Source organism: Staurois parvus, unplaced genomic scaffold (genome assembly GCF_062004578.1).
Source record: "Staurois parvus isolate SC_StPar_1 unplaced genomic scaffold, SC_StPar_1.0 ptg000404l, whole genome shotgun sequence".
Taxonomy (NCBI): domain Eukaryota; kingdom Metazoa; phylum Chordata; class Amphibia; order Anura; family Ranidae; genus Staurois; species Staurois parvus.
In genome coordinates, this window is record NW_028318200.1 from 352,456 (window position 1) to 377,004 (window position 24,549).

Sequence of the window (24,549 nt, forward strand, 5' to 3'; positions counted from 1 at the left end):
ATTGTCAGAACTCCACACATACTGCAAAAACTCAGTTTTGACCCGAACTCCAAGCCTGACTTATTTGAGGTCTGTGGCGGTTTAGCAATGACTGCTTGGCATTAAGTAGGCAAAATGGAGTTCGCACTGCAAGAAGTGTATTCTGTTATGTGCTCACAGACAGTATGGAGTACCTTAGCAGCAACAAATGTCCATGCAACACAACTAACAAGCACATCTCTGTGATTCAAGGGAAAAGTCACTTTTTAAAAGGAACCGTATGTATCTTAAGAGAAGTAAAACATTTCAGGGAGAAACTGCCCATTTTATCAGTTATAACATATTCTACTTCGCCACAATTTTTTCCTTCTCTCCCCATCGTTCTGAAAGACATTATTCCTCTGATCACATTTAAGGGCTTAACTAAACCTAAGGCACACAGTCTTACTGCTGTAAAGCCCAATGCTTCCAATATCATCATTTTAGATACACGTTGTATTTTTATTATGGCGTTGCTGTGAGCGCAAGTACTATGCTGTCGTTTTAGTTACTGTTTTATGACAAAGATCCTAGTAGTGGGATTACGTTTAAGGTTTATCTAGAACAAAATAGTTTATTGAGGAACACAGGAATTGTAGAAATTCCTAAACCGGTCGGGATATACTGCCATATTCAGGAAGTTGAGACTGTATCAAACAAAATCCGTTAAGTCAGCCCTTATATAACTCCACCTCCAGCCACCATATGCTTCAGTTTTCTGCTGTGTCCTAGGAGGTTGGACATTTTTTCCTCAGCTATTCTGATAAAAAAAAATCAACCTATATTTGACTAGCTTTTTATTTTTCTTCATTCAAAAAACTCAGTACACTGAATATATGTTTTCTTTTCAATCAATGCTTCACTTACGCTGCTTTTGAAGCCGTACCCAGACCCCACTGGATTAGAGGACTGTGGGGCAAGCCTGAAATGTGACCTTGAGGCACTAGGCTCTGCATTATTGCACTTTCCACATCTTTGTGTATTGTGGTATTTAGCCGCAGAGCGCTATACAGAACCATGGAATAGTCTTTGGTATGATTCAGCCTTTGAAGAATCACATAGTGAGTAAAGCTAGTCAGGCAGAAGCAACAGGAGTTTTGCTCAGAGGTTTTCGAGGAAATCTGCAGAAAGTGGGGAGCCCCAGATGTGGATCTTCTGGCTTCCAGGTTCAGTGCAAAGCTGGACAGATTCATATTCAGGACCAGGGACCCCCGAGCATATACAGTGGATGCTGTGGTGACATCAGTTCCCTCTAATTTATGCCTTTTATCCATTATTGCATCTACTTTGTTTGCTTTGCAGGATTTGGGTGGAAGGCATTCTTGTGATTCTAATTGCCACAGCCTGGCCCAGGTGAATGTGGTAATCCAGCATCGTAAACTTGTCGGTGGACAAACCATAGAGCTTTCCGTATCAACCCAAACTCCTGTGGCAAGGTCTGATCTCCCATCATTCTTAGGAGTTGCTGGCTTTAATGACATGGTTATTGAAAACAAGGCCCTGAGAGACGGGTGTCACTGATTCAGTCCTTCCTAACCTGCTGAAGGCGAGGATTTCATAAAAGATTTACCACAAGACTTGGAGGTCTTATTTTGTCTGGTGTCCAAACAACTGAAGGTGGCAGTATAACCCTATCTTAATTGATATGAAAGTACCCTCTGACTTTGTATCCCCTGACAATGTAAAAAGTGACAAACAGTGACGAAACACATTGGGCTGGACTACACAGTTTATAACATCATGTTCACCCAGCCCTCTGAAAGTTCTTAAAATCTTTTTCTGGAAGTCCATTGAGAGGCACAGGTCCCCTGCCCCTCTGTTTTTTTTGGCCTTATTTACTCCTTGTTTACAAAACTGAGGCAGGGTTATATGGGGGCAGGTCTAACTGTTTCTGGTTTGCCAGTGTCTCGGTCTCCTAAAGCTCAATTGTTGAAGAATTTCAGGAAAAAGATTTTACCGTCAAATGGCTTTGTAATTTTTTTCTTAAAAAATATGTTTTAATTTATATAGAATGGGTAAAGGCAAGAACCCAGTCATGTTTTACTGCTATCCTGGGCTCTGTTAGAGAGATTTACTCTTGCTGTGGGAAAAACACTGCAACAAAGAGAAAATAATGAAGCAGAGTAAGATTTTAGCATTCCCCTGATTAATTCTATCTGTTGCTGTTAGAGAGATTTACCCTTGTTTCCTCTCCTAGGGACAGCTTTTTACCAGGCAGGGAGTGAAGAAATCTCTCCAATGAAGCCACTGAAGGCTGTAAAACCTGATATGAGATCCAATCCTTCCACACTATATCCAAAGCTAAAGAAAAAACAATTGAGCTATAGTTAGTTTAAGGAAGAGGAGACAACACCTTGAAAGGACACATGCTAGTTCTGCTTAACCAAGTGCCTTTTTCTGTGATAATAATAATTTTGAATCGATATCAGAGCTACAATCTGAGGTTTGAAGTGGCAGCATAGGTGTATGTACCTCAGTCTGTGAACACTTAGTCTGTATGTGATCTTCTGAAAAGTTTCTGTTTTCTACAGCGGCACATCTCAAGGTGGTTGAGCACCCTGTTCCATCTACGCCTGGTACAGCAAGACAGCAAATTATTATGTCCGCTCTAGTTAGATCTCCAGAGCATCAACCAAATGCAGTCAGTTTGCTAGCTCCTCCATCCAGCAGAAGGAAAGAATCTTCAGCCCCTGAAGGTGAGAAATGTGTCTACGGCTAAATTGCAGAATGTTCTATTCCCCCTTTATGGCAGGAATGCATGCAAAATTGTTCACATTTCTGCAACGCACAACAAATGCATATCTTTTTTGCAGGTGCATTGCGGTGCTAATAATGTTAATGGCACCCAGCGCATCTTGCTAAAGTACCATGCAATTTGGTATGGTGCAATTAAAAAGAAAAAAAAAGTCACGCTCTTCTTCAGTGTGATTTGGATGGGGTAGGTAGCTACTTTAAATTAATGGACTGCCCTACTGCAACGCACGGTAACCCAAGTTAGGGCACGTGCGCTGCTGCATCGCTCAGTTGTGAACCCAGCCTTAAAGCTGCACAGAAGAATATCTTCCTTTCTAGCTATCTTCTGTAAACTACCAGTTGCCCTACCCCCATGTAATGGAGATGAAGATATACAGACATGTTTAGAGTCCATGGCAGGAGAGCAGCCTAGAGTGACAACCATGGCTCCAACAGATACAGTGAAGTGATGTAGCCACCCAGGGACAGAAAGTGTGTTATTTGCAGCATTGCCAGGTGGAAAATGAAAATGAATGCAGCCACCAAACCAATGACTAGATAGACCTCAATGACTAACCAATTTATTGCTAGCACTTGTTTTTCCTTCGATTTTTTTTTTTTTTTTTTCTTTTTCTTTCTTTAGTTGACTCTTCTTTACATTGTTTCTGGAGCTTTGTCTCTTCGATTGCAGCTATTTGGCATGGTCATCTTCAGCCTGGTATTTGGATTACCTCATTCAGACTTAACCCTGCAAGCATTGGGTTTCCTATAGAGTGCTTTACAGACACCATTCTATTAAAAGTTGGCTGTGGAGCACTTTCCATTGCCTCAGTATTTGCTGCCCCATCACAGAAGACTCAGTAAGTAGCACAGTTCGGCTGAGCATCAGGAGCCACCACAGTTGCATAGGCTACTGGATGTCTTTGTTCCTTATGCCTAACGTTTTCTCGAGTAGAAGGAGGCCTTGGAAGTACTGATGTCAATTTCTGGGTAGAGTGTTGAGTATGAGTTCTGTTCTTTCTTTCTTGCCACACAGTGTCCATGAAGCATCTCCCTGCTGTGTTCTTGGTTGCAAATCCACGTGGATCTTTGATCCCTTTCTGTCACTACAGTGACTCTGGTCATCTCCGGCCATCCTACCCTCACCTGGTACCAGCTGTCTCTATTTCTCTATTTTGTGTGGTACCTGAGACCTCAACTTCTACATTGAGCATATATGCTTACTCACCACCACCCCGTTGCAACATGCCTGATCTAAACAACACGGGGGGTGGGTTACTGAAGATGCTGATGTTCACAACCTGGAGTCACGCGCTCCTCTGCTTTTAAAGTCTATTATGCCTCAGAGTCTTCATTAGTTGGGTGTAGCTGCATGTTCTGTCATTTTAACTGAAGTCTTTACCATGATCATTCAAAGCTCTATTGCCTAAAATTTATATCCTCTCTATTGGGAGGCAAAAACTGTACACAATGTAACATATCATACAATTTTTATATTTTTCTTTAATACATCATAAAACATAAATACATTAAAACCACATAGTGACTGACATGTCTTTGTACATTATAACATTTTACTTCTTTTTAATACGTTACTGTGGGATACACAAGGACAACCCAGAAGAGATCATACATAGACTGCTTTATGCTTGTTGGTTCATAGTGAGTATAGAACTGAGAGGTTACCCATGCAGAGATAAGGGCACCTTCCCTTCAGTTCTTCACTTCTGTTGTTATATTGATACAGGATATGTTGCCCAGTGGAGAACCCTGCAAACTGCTGCATTTTGTGAATTACTGAAGGGATCATTTATTTATTACTTTGTGATTCTGGATCATACTATCTAGGCAAAGGCAAACAACAATTTTCGAGACGTATTTATGGACATACGCATAGCATGAGTGGGGAATTTCAATCTTCCAGTTGAAAGGTATGTGGCCACAGATATGTTTCCTGGTGGGTTCTTTGTTCGCATACTTGCGTCTCCTGTTCCCTCTGGTTAGGGGGAGAAGGGGGCGTGGCACGTAAATGCTAGCCTACAGCATGTGTTATGATGTCACACCATGCGCATTTGAAACGTGACGCATGCACCTTGGGGAATCCGGTTGAGCAGCTCTCCAGCACAGAGAGAATGACAATCCAAACCACATGGCTTGCACCATCTTTCTTGTTTTATGGCACCACTAGTCCTGCCCTATATGGAAGTGTGACTTACGCTATATAAGGGTACTCCTTGCAGTGGAACCTGAGCTACCAGCGGATACACATGTTGTAGACCTTTCACACTGGTGGACACATGTGAGATATTATATTTTTGGTTGTTTCTCCACTGTCTCCTATATAGTGGCTGATATGAGACTATAACTTTGGAACTCATCTTATTATATGGGTTGGAATGGGGATTTCATAGGAGGTTATAACAGAGGAAGAGCAGTTGTAGCATGTCTCTGCCTTTTGTGTCCCTTTCCCTGTAAGGGAATGGAAAAATACAATTTGATATTTTTGTTGCTTTCTTTCTCTTTTTGGTGTTTGTCACTTTCATCAAGTTTGGGAGTAGGTACATGTACCTTTTCACTAGACATTAGTTTCTTTCTTGGGGGCATCTTCTCTTTTTTTTTTTTTTTTTTTTTGCCCCTCCTATATACCACATTGAGGAACTGTTGTGTTTTACACTAAGACAAAAAATGGATTATGGTGCAATAAACAAGAGGCATAGGTATACTGTAGCAATCATTGGACCACTTGCACAACTAAGGATGGGGATAACATAGTCCTTCATAGTCCATCAAACATTAATTCCAGTGTTCAGTGCTCGGCATAAATGAGTGCACCCCTTTTGAAAAGTAAGATTTTAATCAATATCTCATTGAATACAGAACTCTTTACAAATATTGACAAAACTGAGTTTTATAGAACATTTGTTTGGATCATTACATGAAAGTAAGGTTAATAATATAATTTAGATTACGAAATCTTCAGTTTTTCTCAAATTAGTTGATGCAAAAGTGAAAACACCCCACATCAAAAACTATTACATCTAGTATTTTGTATGACCTCCATGATTTGTAAGGACAGTCCAAGTCTTCTAGGCATAGAATGAACAAGTTGATGACATATTGCAACATCTATATTTTTCCATTTTTTAAGAATGAACTCTTTTAGATACTAGATGCTGGGTGTAATGTGATGCTCAACTTGTCTCTTCAGAATTCCCCATAGGTGTTTGATTGGGTTCAGATCAGGAGACATACTTGGCCACTGAATCACTTTTGCCCTGTTTTTCTGAAGAAATACAACAGTGGCCTGAGATGTGTTTTGCATCATTGTCATGTTGCAAAAGTGCACAATGACCAAGGGCATGGAGTTATGGTAGCATTTTCTCTTTCAATATAGAGCAGTACATCTGTGAATTCATGATATCATCAATGAAATGCAGCTCTCAAAAACCAAAAGTACCCATGCAGCCCCACAGAAGGACACTGCCACCACCATGTTTCACTGTAGGCACCATTCATTTTTCTTTGTACTCCTCACCTTTGCAACGCCATACAGTTTTGAAGCCATCAGTTCCAAAAACATTTATTTTGGTCTCATCACTCCAGAGTCACAGCAGTGTTCTTCTTTTTCAGCATGGGCCCTGGCAAATTCTAGATAGGCTTTTTTGTGCATGGACTTTAGGAGAGGCTTCCTTCTTGGACGACACCCATGCATGCTATTCCATTGCAGTATATGCTGTATTGTGTGACTGGAAACAATCACCCCAGTTTGGCTTTCTACTTTAGCTAACTGCAGTGACCTTGCATGGCGATTTTCTTCAACCCCTCTCATCAGAATACGCTCCTGTTGTGGTGTTAACTTCTGTAGAAAGCCTGGACGCCTCTGTGAGATGGTCGCAGTTCCTTCTTTGTTAAATTTTTGTATCACTTTTGCTACAGTATTCTGCCTGATAAGTAAAGCTTTACTGATCTTCTTGCAGCCTTCACCTTTCTGGTGTAAAGAAATTCTTTTCTTTTTCAAGCCTTGTGACATTTCTGTTCCTTGTGGTGCCATTGCTGACAGCATGAAATGGGAAGGGGTTTTCTTTATTAAGTGGCGCCCTTTTATAATCAACATTCTGCTGGACACCTGTTTAATGAATAACTAAACTCACCTGTAGTTGAATTCTTGTTCAAAAATTCTAAAATTTAACTTTGCTCCTAAGACTTTCATTGGTGTGTATTCATTTTTGCAACATGGTCTTGAATGAATTTGTTAGGAAAAATACTTTTTTGTCTGTGTAAATTAACTAATCTTGTTTGCAATCAATGGCCCGTATTTGTGGGGATATTTTATAGTATTGTGTCCCATAGAAAATGTTGATTCTGAAAGTAAAGTAAGGGTTCTCTGACATATCTGTTGGGGTGTACACATTTATGCTGAGCACTGTATATTAGCTGCAGAACCTCACAGACTGAAGAGTATCTGTATAAGGACAAAGGGAACACAAGAGGATGCTAAACTAAGTGTAGCAATAGGAAACCTTTAATAGATTAAAAAAAAAGGCAACTGACAACTCACTCAAGGATGACAGTCAGCGTTTATCATGAATATCATCAAGCTTCCAGCTCAGATGTGCCCCAGGGGTCTGTCATTTCAGGCAAGAGTGCTCTATCATTGCCGCCAGCCGGGTAATGGAAAGATACCAGGGAGTGGTTGAAACCAAGAAGTGTGACCACTTGTAAATGCAAGACCAGAGTGAAAATGATGTCACATGCCAGTCAGCTGCGATGGGGTCGGGGCTATGCGTTTCAGAGCCATCACGCCTATGTTATTGGATGTAATGGCACTGTTTATACCATGGGCAAGTTTAACCCTTACAACTATGTGTGCCTGCAAAAAAGGCTTCCCAGCATACCCTGTATCCACAGCCGCCATACTAGGAAACAGGTAAGATATGCAGAAAGTATTAAACATAAAATTGTATCAACACTGTAAATAAATTCATACCTTTGCTTAACCATTTGCTCTCTGAAAGGATTTTACCCCCTTCCTGACCAGGCCATTTTTGCTATACTTTAACTGACAATTGCACTGTCATGCTACACTGTACCCAAACAAAATGTACCGTATTTTTCGCTCCATAAGACACACTTTTTTCCCCCCAAAAAAGGGGGGAAAATGTCAGTGCGTCTTATGGAGCGAATATAAAGCGGCCGGTCCGGTATTTTTGCGGCCACCATATCAGAATACCGGGCCGGCCGCTCAGCTGTTGTCTCCTGCAGGGCCTTACCTGTTCCTCACTCCAGCGCTGCACAGTCTTCCCGCGCTGGCTTCTGTGACAGCCGGGTGCCCACTGCGCATGTGCTGCGCTTTGTGAATGATCCGGTGTCTTCTGGGACACATGAAAGGTCCCAGAAGGCGCCGGGCCATTCACAAAGCGCAGCGCTTCTCGCACATGCGCAGTGGGCACCCGGCTGTCACAGAAGCCGGCCCGGGAAGAAGAGGGAAGGACAACTCCGCGGAAGTGGGAGCGGGTACCTGTCAAATTTAGGTACCCGCTCCCCCTCCCTCCCCAAAGGTCAGCAGTCTCTGGTCATTCCCTGCACTGTCTGCAGTCTCTGGTAATTCCCTGCACTGTCTGCAGTCTCTGGTCATTCCCTGCACTGTCTGCAGTCTCTGGTCATTCCCTGCACTGTCTGCAGTCTCTGGTCATTCCCTGCACTGTCTGCAGTCTCTGGTCATTCCCTGCACTGTCTGCAGTCTCTGGTCATTCCCTGCACTGTCTGCAGTCTCTGGTCATTCCCTGCACTGTCTGCAATCTCTGGTCATTCCCTGCACTGTCTGCAGTCTCTGGTCATCCCCTGTACTGTGTCTGCAGTCTCTGGTCATCCCCTGTACTGTGTCTGCAGTCCATTGGTTCAGAATATTTTTTTTCTTGTTTTTCACCTCTAAAACCTAGGTGCGTCTTATGGTCAGGTGCATCTTATGGAGCGAAAAATACGGTATATCTTTTTTTTCACAGAAATATAGCTTTCTTTTGTTGGTATTTGATCACCTCTTATTTTTTGCGATATAAAAAAAAAAACAAAAAAAAAAAAACAGTAATTTTGAAAAAAAAATTTTTTCCCCTTTCTGTTAGAAAACATATCCAGTAAAAAAATAAAAATCAAATCCCTTCATAAATTTTGGCCAAAATGTATTCTGCTATGTCTTTAGTAAACAAAATCCCAATAAGTGTGTATTGATTGGTTTGCGTGAAAGTTGTAGCTTTTATAAAGTGTGGGATATATTACTGGAAATTTTATTTAGTTATTTTATACTACTATTGGTATAGTAGAGCCGCTCTGCCTCCGTATATACAAGTTATACGGTCAGCAAGCGGATAAAAAGGTTGTACAAAAAAAGTAATAGTAAAGAGTGTACAAATCAAAAATTGTGCAAATCAAAAATGTGATCACAGGATAAGGGAATATATAAAAAAATAAATTACATACTCTGCTGGATTGGAAACCTACAGAAGCTAACTGTGTTTCATACCTTAAACAAACCTCTAGATGGGGTCAACAGGTACTCATATTACATACTTGTCTGTTAATGTATACATGAATGTGTATCTAGTTTTATTTTTTACACCTGCGTTGTTCTTGTTATTTGGAATGAATCTTTCCACTTATTAAATGAAATAATTGGCAAAACTTATAAACAAAAGATGTAATAGTTACCATAAATTGATTAAATAATTAATAAAATTGAGCTAAATGATAAATCATCAATTATTATTATAAATGAGTTATAAATACATTTGTAAAATTGGGTAACAGATATATACTGTATGTACTACTTTACTAGCATGTATATATTTCTCTTCTGTCTACCTTTAATGTAGTGGCATGATAATACTTCAAAATCTGAAGGTCTGAGAACCAATTACTGGACAGCTGGATTATCTGACTGTATTATTTTTTATATCTTCATTTAGACCTCCTGGGCTTAGGGAGTTTAGAGTGTTTATCCAATATGTCTCCTGTGCACATAGTTTCTTAAATCATTTTGCCAGGGGAAGGTTACCAAAAATCGATTCAATTACCCAAACTTTAGGGTCATTTGACAATTTTTCATGGTGCTCGGCAAAATGTCTCGGCATACTGTTTGGTTTGACCTTTCTTGACCAGGTGGCGATGCTCACCTCAACCATTTAAAAAGGGTTTTGATGGTCCTACTAACATATAAAAGCCTGCATGGACAAGTGAGACAATAAACTACAAGATGGGATGAACGGTTGTAAAATGCCTTAAGTTCTGCCAGTGATTTTAACTCCCAACGTATCTTCTGACTTCAACAGAATAAATTATAGTTTTCCTCATAAGATGAGCTGTGGCAAGTGACAGAAGAGAATAACAAAACTGGTATGGGCTAGTCATTTGGGAGCTTTCACAATGAGGGACGAAGTGTGGGCCTATGATAAATGAGTGACGGTCAAATGCAGATCTGCCCTCAGGATAAAGTAACCTGAACAGTCCTTAGAGTTTTTCTTCTGCCGTCTGAGTTTGGGTCCTTGACGACATTGGCACATGTGAATGAGATAGATCTATGCTGTAAATTGTTATAATTGTGCACCCAGTGGGACAGGCAGGTAGGGGTGGCCAGGTTGGGTCTAGTTCAGCAGCAGAATGTTCGGGCAGTTTTGTGTATTAGTTTGAAAACACAAATTTCTTACAATATAAACAGTGTCAGTATTCCAGCTTAACTGTGGGTCTGTGACCCTCTCACCAATCTCCCTTGGGATCTCCTCAACGACTAACCAGCACGTTGGAGTGGCCCCGCTTGGACGTACTTTATCAATCTGGTGGGAAATATAGTGTATACCATAGCAACGGGAAACCTCCTTCATTCCGACAGCAGGCCTGGACACCGGTGACATGTATCACAAGAGGGCTGGGAATGCATGTAATCACAAGTCTAATTGGAGGAGATCATGTCAAGTTCCAGCACAGCCAGAAAACTGGTTTCTAATATGGAATCAGGGGGACTGATAGAAACATTAGATATTTCACACAAAGGAAACAATACAAAGAGAAAAGGATACATTTTCATACAAGTACATGGTACAGCATATACATATCAGGAATATGAAATGTTGGGGTAACATATTCTTTAATACTCTCATCTAATCCTATTGTACGGTATGTGATTCAGTTTTTGAGATATTCCACTACCTTAAAGGTAGACGTAAGAGAAGTGTGCATATGCTAGTACAGAATATATATATATAATTTACCTAATTTTACAAATGTATTTATAATAATGCACAATAATTTATCATCTAGCTCCACTTTATTAATTAAATTATGATAACTATTACATCTTATGTTTATAATGTTTTCCAATTCTTTAACTTAAGTGGACAGATTCCATACAAAAAAAGGAACAATACAGATGTAAAAAATAAAAATGGATATATGCTCTTATACATATTAACCACTTGACCTCCAGAAGGTTTTACCCCCTTCATGACCAGGGCATTATTTTTTTTGCTAATGCACTGTGCTATTTTAACTGGCAAATATTCGGTCATGCCAGTCTTTCATTTGGATGATCTGGCCATGGTGAACTGACATGTTGGTACTCTGTAGCCAATATATCAGGTGAAAATATTTTGCTGAACCTTATATGTCCAATTATTTTCAGTTTATCATGGCCTATGAATGTCTGCTGCTACCTATTTAAATCAACCATCTGCTCAGAGGAATCACCAAGGGGTCCTTTTGCTTTTTTGCTTTAAAATGTTATTTTATTATAATTATTGTTCAGTTGTGGTGCTTGGAAAGGTGCTTGAAGGAACTTGACTGGCCTAAACAGTATCCTGACCTCAACCCGATAGAACACTTTTGGGATGAATTAGAGCGGAGACTGTGAGCCAGGCCTTCTTGTCCGACATCAGTGCCTGACCTCACAAATGCGCTTCTTGAAGAATGGTTAAACATTCCCATAGACACACTCCTAAACCTTGTGGACAGCCTTCCCAGAAGAGTTGAAGCTGTTATAACTGCAAAGGGTGGGCCAACTCAATATTGAACCCTATGGACTAAGACTGGGATGCCATTAAAGGTCATGTGCGTATAAAGGCAGGAGTCCCAATACTTTTGGCAATATAGTGTGTGTGTCTATATATTATGTGTGTGTATATATATGTGTGTGTATGTATGTGTACAGTATGTGTGTGTGTGTGTACACACACACATATATATATATATATCTATCTATATTATATACACACACTGCTCCAAAAAAATAAAGGAACACTTTGAAAATATCTCAGTGGGGAAAAATAAAAATAACATGGTTGATATCTACACTGATATGGACTGGGTAATGTGATAGGAATGTAAGGATGCCCCTTCATTTGATGGAAATGAAAATTATCAGCCTACAGAGGACTGAATTCAAAGAAACCCTGAAAACCAAAGTGAAAAAATTATGTAGCAGGTTAGTCCATTTTGCTGAAATTTCATTGCAGCAACTCAAAATGGTACTCTGTTGTTTGTATGGCCCCCACGTGCTTGTATGCATGCCTGACAACATCTGGGCATGCCCCTAATGAGATGACGGAATATGTCCTGGGGTATTTTCTCCCAGATCTGGACCAGGGCATCACTGTGCTCCTGGACAGTCTGAGTGGCAACTTGATGGTGACGGATGGACCGAAAAATATCCCAGTGGTGTTCTGTTGGATTTAGGTCAGACAAGCGTAGGGGCCATTCAATGGTATCAATTCCTTCATCCTCCAGGAACTACCTGCATACTCTCGCCACATGAGGCCGGGCATTGTCGTGCACCAGGAGGATTCCAGGAGCCACTGCACCAGCGTAGGATCTGACAATACCTAATGGCAGGCAGGGTGCCATTATCTAGCCCAGTGATGGCGAACCTTTTTGAGCCCGAGTGCCCAAACTGCAACCCAAAACCAACTTATTTCTTTCAAAGTGCCAACACTGCAATGAAACCTGAATATCGAGCTTTTGGTTTAGAAAAAACAACTCGTACAGTAGTGCAAACTAATTAACAGTACAGGGATGACCAGAGACTGCGGACACAGTACAGGGATGACCAGAGACTGCGGACAGTACAGGGATGACCAGAGACTGCGGACAGTACAGGGATGACCAGAGACTGTGGACAGTACAGGGATGACCAGAGACTGCGGACACAGTACAGGGATGACCAGAGACTGCGGACAGTACAGGGATGACCAGAGACTGCGGACAGTACAGTGATGACCAGAGACTGCGGACAGTACAGGGATGACCAGAGACTGCGGACACAGTACAGGGATGACCAGAGACTGCGGACACAGTACAGGGATGACCAGAGACTGCGGACACAGTACAGGGATGACCAGAGACTGTGGACAGTACAGGGATGACCAGAGACTGCGGACACAGTACAGGGATGACCAGAGACTGCGGACAGTACAGGGATGACCAGAGACTGCGGACACAGTACAGGGATGACCAGAGACTGCGGACACAGTACAGGGATGACCAGAGACTGCGGACAGTACAGGGATGACCAGAGACTGCGGACACAGTACAGGAGATGACCAGAGACTGCGGACAGTACAGGGGATGACCAGAGACTGCGGACACAGTACAGGGATGACCAGAGACTGCGGACAGTACAGGGATGACCAGAGACTGCGGACACAGTACAGGGATGACCAGAGACTGCGGACAGTACAGGGATGACCAGAGACTGCGGACACAGTACAGGGATGACCAGAGACTGCGGACACAGTACAGGGATGACCAGAGACTGCGGACAGTACAGTGATGACCAGAGACTGCGGACACAGTACAGGGATGACCAGAGACTGCGGACAGTACAGGGATGACCAGAGACTGCGGACACAGTACAGGGATGACCAGAGACTGCGGACACAGTACAGGGATGACCAGAGACTGCGGACACAGTACAGGGATGACCAGAGACTGCGGACACAGTACAGGGATGACCAGAGACTGCGGACAGTACAGGGATGACCAGAGACTGCGGACACAGTACAGGGATGACCAGAGACTGCGGACAGTACAGGGATGACCAGAGACTGCGGACACAGTACAGGAGATGACCAGAGACTGCGGACAGTACAGGAGATGACCAGAGACTGCGGAAAGCACAGGGATGACCAGAGACTGCGGACAGTACAGATGACTGCTGACCTTTGGGGAGGAGGGGGAGCGGGTACCTGAATTTGACAGGTACCCGCTCTTACTTCCGCAGAGTTTTTTTTTAATCTTACCTGTTCCTCTATCCAGCCGCGCGCTGTCTTCCCGGCTTCTGTAGTGTGGGCGCTCGTCGGACAGCCGGATGCCCAGTGCGCATGCGCGAGAAGCGCTGCGCTTTGTGATTGGTCCGGCGGCTTCTGGGATCTGTCATGTGTCCCAGGTACCGCCTTAGCATTCACAAAGAGTACTGCTTCTTGCGCATGCGCACTTGGGACCCGGCTGTTACGCACACTACAGAAGCCGGGAAGACAGCGCGCCGCTGGATAGAGGGACAGGTACGGTCCCACTGCAGAGCTGAGCGGCCGGCCCGGTATTCTGACACGGCGGCGGTGGAAATACCGGACCGGCCGCTCTATATTCGCTCCATAAGACGCACTGACATTTCCCCCCCTTTTTTTGGGGAAAAAAAGTGCGTCTTATGGAGCGAAAAATACGGTATTCTCCTGGCGTGCCCACAGATAAGGCTCGGCGTGCCGGCTGTGGCACGCGTGCCACGGGTTCGCCATCACTGATCTAGCCTGTAGAGGTCTGTGTGTCCCTCCATGGATATGCCTCCCCAGACCATCACTGACCCACCACCAAAACGGTCATGCTGAATGATGTTACAGGCAGCATAACGTTCTCCATGGCTTCTCCAGACCCTTTCACACCTGTCACATATGCTGAGGGTGAACCTGCTCTCATTTTGTGAAAGCACAGGGCACCAATGGCAGACCTGCCAATTCCAGTGTTCAATGGCAAATGCCAATTAAGCCCTATGGTGCCGGGCAGTGAGCACAGGGCACACTAGAGGACATCTGGCCCTTAGGCCACCCTCATGAAATCTGTTTTTGATTGGTCAGAGACATTCACACCAGTGGCCTGCTGGAGGTCATTCTGTAGGGCTCTGGCAGAGCTCATCCATTTCCTCCTTGCACAAAGGAGCAGATTCTGGTCTTGCTGATGGGTTAAGGACCTTCTACGGCCCTGTCCAGCTCTCCTTAAGAAACTGCCTGTCTCCTGAAATCTCCTCCATGCTCTTGAGACTTTTAACAGCAATCATTTGAACTGTCAAAAATGGCTTTCATTCATAACTCATTGTTTACAGTTGTGAAGCTGTAATTGACCATAGCTATCACGTGGTACAGGGTGCTGTGATTGACCCAGGTACCATGTGATCACTGTGACCAATCACAGATCACACACAGTAGTAAACAATGATGTCATGAATGGATTCCATTCATGACTGTTGTTTACTAGGTAAAATGTGATCATGTAATATCTGGGACAATCACAGCAGCCCTGTACTGGACACAGCAGTCACAGATCATGTGCTGTGCGCCCCAGGGGGTGCACATGGGGTGACGTACTGGTACATCACCCAGAAACAATAGAGCCGTCAGCCAGCAGTAAAGGTACCACTGCTGTTCTTCAAGTGGTTAATAGACAAGTACTGTATGTCTTATGAGTGACTGTTGACTCCATCATGTGGTTGGTTTGGGTATGACACACAGCTAGCTCCTGTATATTCGTTCTTTCCGATCCCGTAGAACATGAGTATGTAATTTATTTGTTTACATTCCTTTATCCTGGGGCCATATTTTTGATTTGTACACGCTTTACTATCACTTTTTTATACAACCTTTTTATCTGCTTGCTGACCGTATAACTTGTATATACAGAGGCAGAGCGGCTCTCCTGCACCATCAGTAGTATAAAATAACTAAAAAGAATTTCCATGAATATATCTCATACTTTGTAGAAGCTAAAATTTTTATGCAAACCAGTCAATACACACTTATTAGGTTTTTTTTTTTTTACTAAAGATATGTAGCAGAATAAATTTATGGCCAAAATGTATGAAATTTTTTTTTTACTGGATATGTCTTATAACAAAATTGTTCTTTTTTTCGTTTATATTGCAAAAAATAAAAGGTGATCAAATACCAACAAATGAAAGCTCTATTTGTGTGAAAAAAATGATATACATTTCGTTTTGGTACAGTGTAGCACGGCAACACAATTGTGAGGTAAAGTATAGCAAAAATGGCCTGGCCAGGAGGGGGGTAAATCAGTTTCAGGAGGCAAATGGTTAAACAACAGTGTACATTTATTTACAGTGTTGATACAATTTTATGTTTAATACCTTCTGCATATTTTACCTGTTTCTTGGTTTGGCTGTTGCTACGAGGCATGGTAGGAACCTTTTTTGCATACACACGTAGTTGTAAGTGTTAAACTTACCCATGGTATAAATAGTGACATTATATCCAATCATATAGGCATAACAAAGAATCTGGGCAGCTCCGATACATGTATCCATGCCCCCTTCACAGTTGACAGGTGTGTGACATCATTTCTGGTCCGTCCTTGAGCTCCAAGATGGTTACACTTCCTTCTGTCATTCGCTTCCTGGTTTCATTCCATTACCAGCTGACAGTGACAATAGAGCACTCCTTTTTTTTTTTTTTATATATATTGTATTTTTATATATTTATGTAATGGTCAGACATTGGAGATTGCACAACACTAAATAGTGCTGTCCTTTTTTCATACACTTTTTAATTGATAGAGTACCCTTGCCTGGATTGACAGAACCCTGGGGCGCATCTGAGCTGGAAGCTTGATGATATTCATGATAAGAGCTGACTGTCATCCTTTTGAGTGAGTTGCCAATTGTCTTTTTTACCTAAAAAAAAAAAAAAAAAAGGTTTCCGATTACTACACTTAGTTTGGCATCCTCTTGTGTTCCCTTTTTACACCACGGCATTCTAAGGTAGAAATAAAGTGACCCACGTATATAGACAGTGCATGTATAAAGTACATATCTAGCATACATCTAGTTGTCCATATCCTCTTTATCACCATGTGTAGGGTTGCTTCACAGTGATGGTGGGTTCAGTCTCACATGGTCACTCCTAGCTAATGCACAGGTCAATAAAGGGTTTAACTATGACACCTTGGATACTGTATGGATATTTAGGGCAGTTTGTACCTGTGTCCTTTTAAAACTTTAATCTGAACCTTATGACACATTGGGTAATACCATGGACTTATATCAATTACCATTACAATTGTCATATGATGCTGTCCAGGCTATCCTTGTAAGCTTGTGCACTGGTGCTGGCGGGGGCCTTGGCCCCTTGTGGCAAGAAAAATGTCATCTTATTTTTAATGGACTGATTTGTATGTACAGTATATAAATCATTATACAACTGTAAGTATGTACTTTGACATTCATGTAATGTTAATAAAATATGAATATGTGGTAAAAACTTCCTGATTTTGTTATAGATATTGTATACCCATAGCCCTGTGGAAGATATTGATCGAAATGCGTCGGTGTTTTGGGAAATGTACAGAAACAAGCATAAAGCAGTCTATGCATGTTCTCTTCTAGGTTGTCCTTGGGTATACTGCAGTAATGCATGAACAGATGTATATTGTTGTGATGTACAAAGACATGTCAGCCATTATGTGGTTTTAATATATTTATGTTTTATGCTGTATTAAAAAATATAGATTTTGTGATATGATACAATTGTACCGCAGTCACCTATAAAGTTCAAATGAAGATGGTATTGATTTTGGATGTTGACAGGATAAACCTTTTTGTCCTTGTTAGCTCCTAATTTATAAAACTATGGCCTAAGTCACCCAGTTATTTTCTGGGTCTCATAGCAGCGGCCACAAATGCGCGCTCATGTGGCCTCTCCTGATTTGCCTGTGGCCTTAGATGTTTCAGAGCCGACGGCTGCATAGACTGTCTGATTTTGAGTCACTCCAGACCTTGAGCTTTTCCAACTATTTATGAACAAAGATTAGAACCAGCTGGCAAGTTATTTTTCCCCCCACACCCACCCCAAAGCGATTATTGGCCTTTTATCAGTTTGGTAAGAATTGTGCACAGAAGCGGTCCATTTCCACTGTGGATAAGGCTGTGTCATACCTTAACAAGACACTTTTTGTTTGGGTAGATAAGGTGCCTGTCTTCAATTACCCAACTGATAGATGCTTAGAAACCCTTTCTAGAGCTCTGATCTCTCTGGTGGGTTCTGCCCTTTACCCAATCCTGGCAAAAATTTACTACTTATGTCAAAGTCCCTTAAAAGTGATCTAACCACTGCTTAGGCTGGTCCCTTGTTTGTTGAATGCATAGAGCAAATGGCTGTAAACGTTAATTGTAAGTTTGCTGAAAGCATCACAACTTATTTTTTTTGTATGTGCCTCATGTTGGTACATAAGCAAATTAAACTTTGGCTGGACTGTGGAACCGTTGTAAATAATGCTTAATTCACATAGCATTGAGGGATGTTTTTTCAAACCGGCTCTTGATGATAATATTAACAAGGATGCAACTGGTGGCAAGAGCATCTGCCTTTCTCAGCGGAAGAAGCTTAAGGAACAGACTGTGGCGTTCTCACCTTCTCTGACTGTTAAATGTCCTTATTGTTGTTCCACATCCTTAACCTTCTCATTGTGACCCCCCAAGCTTGACTTCCAGTCCACCTGAAAGGTCTTGCACTCACATTTGCTTAATGGTTGCTGGCTTTAAAGGCATGTCTGTTGAAGCCCAGGTTCTGATGGACAGGGGCATGTTTTAGTTTGTGATTCCTACAATGCTAAACACTAGGAAGTCTTCTTACTTGAAGGTCTTTCGTCGGAAGTGGAAGGCATACTTCACTTGTTGTGACTCTTGGGGGTTCCACTTTCAGAGTATCTCCATGGGGACAATTCCTCTCCTTCCTGCAGCTGGGCATGGCCCAGTATTTGACTGTTAGCAGTATCAAGGGTTAGGTTTCTGGCCTGTCTGTTTTGTTTCAGAGACTGTTGAACTCTTACTTTCTAATTGAGATCTTTGTAGAGGGGGTCTCCCATGTAGCTGCCCCTGTTTATTCTTTGTGGGATCTGAATCTAGTACCCTTTGTACTTCAGAAAATGCCATTTGAACACAATAGAGACATTCCTCTCTTCAATTTCTATTAGAAAGTAGTAGTTCTTGTAGGCATATCGTTCTATAATGTCTAGATGTCTCAGAGAAACCTTCATCCAAGCCTATGGCCTCAAGGATTGGGTTTCACGTTTTCCTGTCAAGGCACATTCTACTATGGTATTAGACAACTTTTTCTCAGATTTGCAAGGCTGCTACCTAGTCTTCTGTTAACACCTTCAAGTTCTACCAGGTGGCTATTTCAGCCCATCTGATGCCAGCTTTCGGCAGCTCTCCCAAACTTCGGTGGCAGTCCCCAGTTTTTTTGTTTTTTTTCTTGGGCCTGTTCACATTTGTTTGCTGTGGTTTCTATCCTTTACATTGCTTGTAGATGTCTTAAAAGTTTAAGACTTTCTGTGTCTATCAATGAATGGGAAAGACAATTAGATTTTTGTACTTAATGTAAAAGCTATTTCTTAGAGTTTATTGAGAATCACAGGTCCTGCCCAATGTTTATGAACATGCTGTTGATTATGCTTTGCTACAAAACTGAGGCATGCTGGTAGTAGGAGTGTTACCCTGGGTCGCCTACCAGTCTCTCTGTGTTCCTCAGTGGACTCTAAAAAAGGATTTTATAGCATGCACAAAAATCCTATTATACATGAGTGTGCCATCTCATGCCGCTACTATGACTAACCAGTCAAACTTTGTATATGTAAGGGACAGGAAGGAAGGAGCCTATGGTGGGTGTGTTTTGAGACTGAATACCCTAGTTATAAACCGGTAAATAAAAGGGGTTTGTAGACCTTCAGATTATTGAAAAAAGAGAGATAGGTAGGGCTTTGTATGCTTTTAAACCACAGTATTGGGCCATGTAGTGTCAAATAATGCCAGCAGGCATGCCTAAATTGTTCTAGAGATAGATTCTAACAATGTAGGTAGGTATTTACATATTATTTGACAGACCCTTTTAAACCAAATCAGTTAAAAACTGACCCATGATCATAATTCTCACTGGTCATGGAAATATATCTTCTGATACTGTAAAACTACAAATATATGCAGCTTTTTATAACTGCATATTTATACTTTATTTTCTTATTTTCTTTAGAGTTTAGCCGCCGCCTTAAGGAACGAATGCATCATAATATCCCTCACAGATTTAATGTTGGGCTCACAATGCGAGCAGCCAAATGTTCTGTGTGTTTGGATACTGTGCACTTTGGGCGACAAGGTGCAAAATGTTTAGGTAAGTCACTCTTCAAATGAGATTGCTGTGTCATATACCATGCTAACGAGGGCAGCTGTCTCGGTGTGTGGACCCATCTAGTTACTTGCTGGGCAGATTTGTTAACCTGCATTTCTGTTTGTTTTTCTGTAAGAATGTCAGGTCATGTGTCACCCAAAGTGTTCCTCCTGCCTCCCAGCTACGTGTGGCCTTCCTGCAGAATATGCTTCACATTTCAACGAGGCCTTCTGCAGAGAGAAAATGAACTCCCCAGGGATGCAGATGAAGGATGTAAACGGTTCTGTGCGACTGGAAGGCTGGATGAAGATACCAAGGTATAAAATACACTGCATGCATGCAGATCAATATTTAGAGCTCTAGCTCTGCCTAGGAATGAACAACTGATTATGAAATATCAGGGTAAGCTCTACGAGCAGGGCTATCTGATTTTTTTGGTGAATTGTAACTGTATTGTCTCCCTCCAAGTACTGAGCAAGCTGTTTGTTCTAACAATAATATATGCAATAAATAAAAAATAGAATAATATATTTTAAATGTAATTTAGAACATATTTTCTATACTTTATTTGTGTCTTGGCAGAACTAAATAACAAAAATGTTAAAAATATTTATTTTTTGTTAGATAAATATTACAATTTGCATATGATTTTTTTTTTTTTTTTGGAGTTGAAGCTGTCAGCAACATTTCACATGTATTCCAGGAACTCCTTACCTCCTGCTATAAAAAGCATGTATAACCACTTGACGACTGCAATACGTATATAAACGTTGCGGCTTTCAAGTGGGTTACCAGGGTTATGGCTGAAGAATCAGCAAAAAACCCTGCTACCATTTTGTTCAGTGGACGGCCAGCTTTCTCATGAAGCTGCTCTCTTGAGCTGCTGGATCGCTTTCCATAGCGGCGGAAGGGAACGTGTCCTCCCCCAACCACTCCTCCTGCCGCTCACCAGTGTTTCTCGGGCTTACAGTTAACGCCGGGCGGCCCGAGAAATGATCGGACGGTGCGACCTCCTCAAGATGGCGGCGATATGAAAGACTCTATGGTCTTTGATCACTTCTATCATGATGGAGGACCGGAGCGGCGTCATGACATTACATCCGGTCATCGGCGAAAGTAAACTATTTTTTTTTCTTTTTTAAAGCATACGTTCTAAAAAAAAAATTTTGGGGGATCTTTTGCTTTTAAAGGTAAAGAAGAGGTTTGGGGTCTTTTTGACCCCAAGCCGCTTCTTGAAGAGGGCCTATCATGCATATTTCTATTACAAGGGATGTTTACATTTCTTGTTATAGGAAAAAACTTGATAAAAAAAAATTAAAAGAACATTGTAAAAATAAATAATTTTTAAGCGCCCCATTCCACCATGCTCACGTGCACAAGCAACCGCATATGTAAATCACGCACACATATGTAAACGGTGTTCGCAGCATACATGTGAGGTATCACTACGAGCGTTAGAGCGAGAGTAATACTAACATTAGACCTCCTCTGTAACTCTAAACAGGTAACCTGTAAAAAATGTAAAAGCGTCGCCTATGGAGATTTTTAAGTACTGTAGTTTGTTCCCATTCTACAAGCATGCGGAATTTTAAAGCGTGGCATGTTAGATATCTATTTACTCACCATAACATCCTCTTTTATATTTAAAAAAAATTGGGGTAACTCTTGTGGGTTTTTTTTTTTAATTCGCGAAAGTGTATTATTTCCTAAAAAATCCTTGAAAAACTGCTGCACAAATCCCATGTGGCATAAAAAATTGCAACATTTGCCAATGTCATTCTCTAGGGTCTAAGACATACTGGTAGGTTAATTGGATCCTGTCTATATTGGCCCTAGTATGTGTATGTATGAATGTAAGTTAGGGACCTTAGATTGTACGCTCCTTGAGGGTTAGGGACTGATGTGAATGTATAATATATATGTAAAAAGCGCTGCGTAAATTGATGACGCTATATAAGTACCTTAAATAAATAAATAATATTTCCATGCAACAAAATGTACCGCTTTGAGCATAGAAATATGGACATAATCAGACTGCTAGGGAGGTTAAAGTGGGATTAAGATCTTAATGGCTCAAGCTCACAGAAAAGCAATTATTCATCCTCCTCCCACTGCTAATGTTTCCTACAAAGGAAGAGCATGGGTTTGTTCTTTATTTCGGACCAACCCTAGAAAAAAGCGGTCACTGCTGCCCACTGCCACCAACATAGCTATGACTCAGGCTTTTCCTGTCCCACAGCTGCACAAACACAAAGAGGCACAGGGATGCTTGTGACTATATTAGGTCAGTGTTCTTTCTGTGTCACCACCAGTGGGGACACAGAAAACAATAAATCACTCTACTTAAAAACAGTGTTGAAACAAACTGTGACACTACACCCTTTAAGGCATTATTTGGAAAATATGCAATGCAGAAGTTAGTATATTGCTTTCAAAATGAGAAAATGCAATTAACTGAGAACAGACTGAATATTATAACCCTGAAAGGTTACAAAGAAAGCCCAGTGAGTACAGTGTCATACACCATCAAAAAACATTTAGAAACTGGAGTAAACTCTGAAAGGAACAGGTCTAGTAGATCCAAAGCCACAAAACAATCAGAAGACAAGCTTTGGAGGTCAACAGCTTGCATGATTGACACCTAGGAGGATAAATAGCTTAACAGTGGTCAAAGTATGCAAACCTCACTTTTAATTGTCAAAGATAATACTTTGAGCTGTAGGATTGGATGTTTGAGTGACCGTAAGAAAGTCATTGCTAAAAATGGCAAAATTAGAAAAAGAGACTTGTCTGAATGGGGAATTAACCACCAGTGGACTACTGAAGATTTGAAAATGGACTTGTGGGCCAGTGATTCAAAACTTGGACTCTTTGGTTTATCATGTAGGGATTTTGTACAAGTAGGGAAAAAAAGGCCAAAGTGTGTGATACCAACAGTCAAACATAGTTATGTTTGAAGCGTAATGGTTTGTGCTCATTTGCTGTATCTAGAGCCTATGTCATGCACTAGCACCCTGAATCAAATGACCTACCACAGAATTATGCAGCTCTATGCAAATGCCCGCTAGTATATACATAGTTGGTTAGAGATTCACCCTGCAAGATATTAACCCAAAACATGCATCCTTTGTCTGAGCCTCTTCAGAAGGAAAGAATGGTAGAGTTTAAATGATAGAACGACCAACCTAATCTCCAGAGTTAAGTTTTGCCTTCAGCGCTAGTTTTTTCGTTTTGGATAGTGTAAGGGAAAGTTATAATCCATGCCAGTTTTTATTTGCCATCTGTGTCCCATTGTTGAGATTTCCTTTAACTTCTTGTCCCATAGCCAAAACAGAAAGGGATTCCCTGGCTGTCACCATTATCTCAACGAAAGTAGTGTCGCTTTTAAAAGATTTTGTCTCTATTGCATTAAAAAAAAAAAAAAAAGCTCTTAGTGTAAAAGAAATGTAAAGCTGCACACTACAACATCTAAATACTTAAATGGATACACATATGTACAGAAAAATAGGTGTGCAAATATAAACCAGTATAAAATATTTTTATATATGTGTAAGTATGATTTCCAAATATATTAATGGTTGCAACACATTATATAGATAGTCTAAGGAACTCTTCCGGTTATTCCACTGTGAAGTTATGTAAAACAGCTTCAGTGCACCACTGCAGCCACACTGTGCACCCCAGTGCTTCACTGCTGCTTACCAGAATGGAGTATCTCACTGCTATGAGATCAAAACACGGTTCATTGTCAAAACATCTATGATATTTTTTTAGCCCAACAGTGTCCAACCAATAATAGGAAGAAAAGGATCTCAAGCCAGTATGCACACCATCTCTCAGGCTCCCCTGCACCCAGCAATTATCAGAGAAATAAAGGAGGAAGCAGGACAGGAGCTCATACTGTAGTCGTAAAAGGTTCCATGTTTATTGCACTAAATGGTACTCATAAAATAACTGCAGGGATCGGCATTCAGTACTAGTCAAAACCGAAAATATCCACGATGTCATTCCGCTTGCCGGCCAGAGGTACCAGGGGTTTTACTTTTGGTTTTAAAAGCAAAGGTAAATCATTCTGAACCATATTTGATTTCCATTGTAGAAAGAATGCTGCAAGTGTGATTGTTTTTTTTATATGCAAAAGGTGACTACTTTGTTGAATGAAAAATTCGTAAAGATCTTTTGTTAAAATAAAATTAATTAAAACATCAGTTTAGACACTTAAAAAAGGGTTAAATACAATAAGTCATAAATCATTACAATATCCCTTTTTACCGTTGTATAATATCCCTGTTTGTACCTATAGCCATGGTTCACACTGATGTAGTTTCAGATGCATCTTGGATCGTTCCTATTGCACGAAAAGAGAAATAACATTGGT

At 41.2% G+C, this 24,549-nt stretch overlaps 1 protein-coding gene across 6 annotated transcripts in view; it reads left to right on the top strand.

The window, feature by feature from the left end:
* Positions 1-24,549, top strand: part of LOC149455085 (citron Rho-interacting kinase-like) — a 207,354-nt gene that overhangs the window by 152,858 nt on the left and 29,947 nt on the right. For 4 of the 6 annotated variants that reach the window (XM_089686650.1, XM_089686651.1, XM_089686654.1 and 1 more), the window contains 3 exons: positions 2,550-2,714; positions 20,037-20,174; positions 20,308-20,488. In XM_089686650.1, coding sequence (XP_089542776.1) covers positions 2,550-2,714; positions 20,037-20,174; positions 20,308-20,488 — 484 coding nt within the window. The remainder of the gene's footprint in view (positions 1-2,549; positions 2,715-20,036; positions 20,175-20,307; positions 20,489-24,549) is intronic. The other 2 variants (XM_089686652.1, XM_089686653.1) reach the window with 2 other exon arrangements.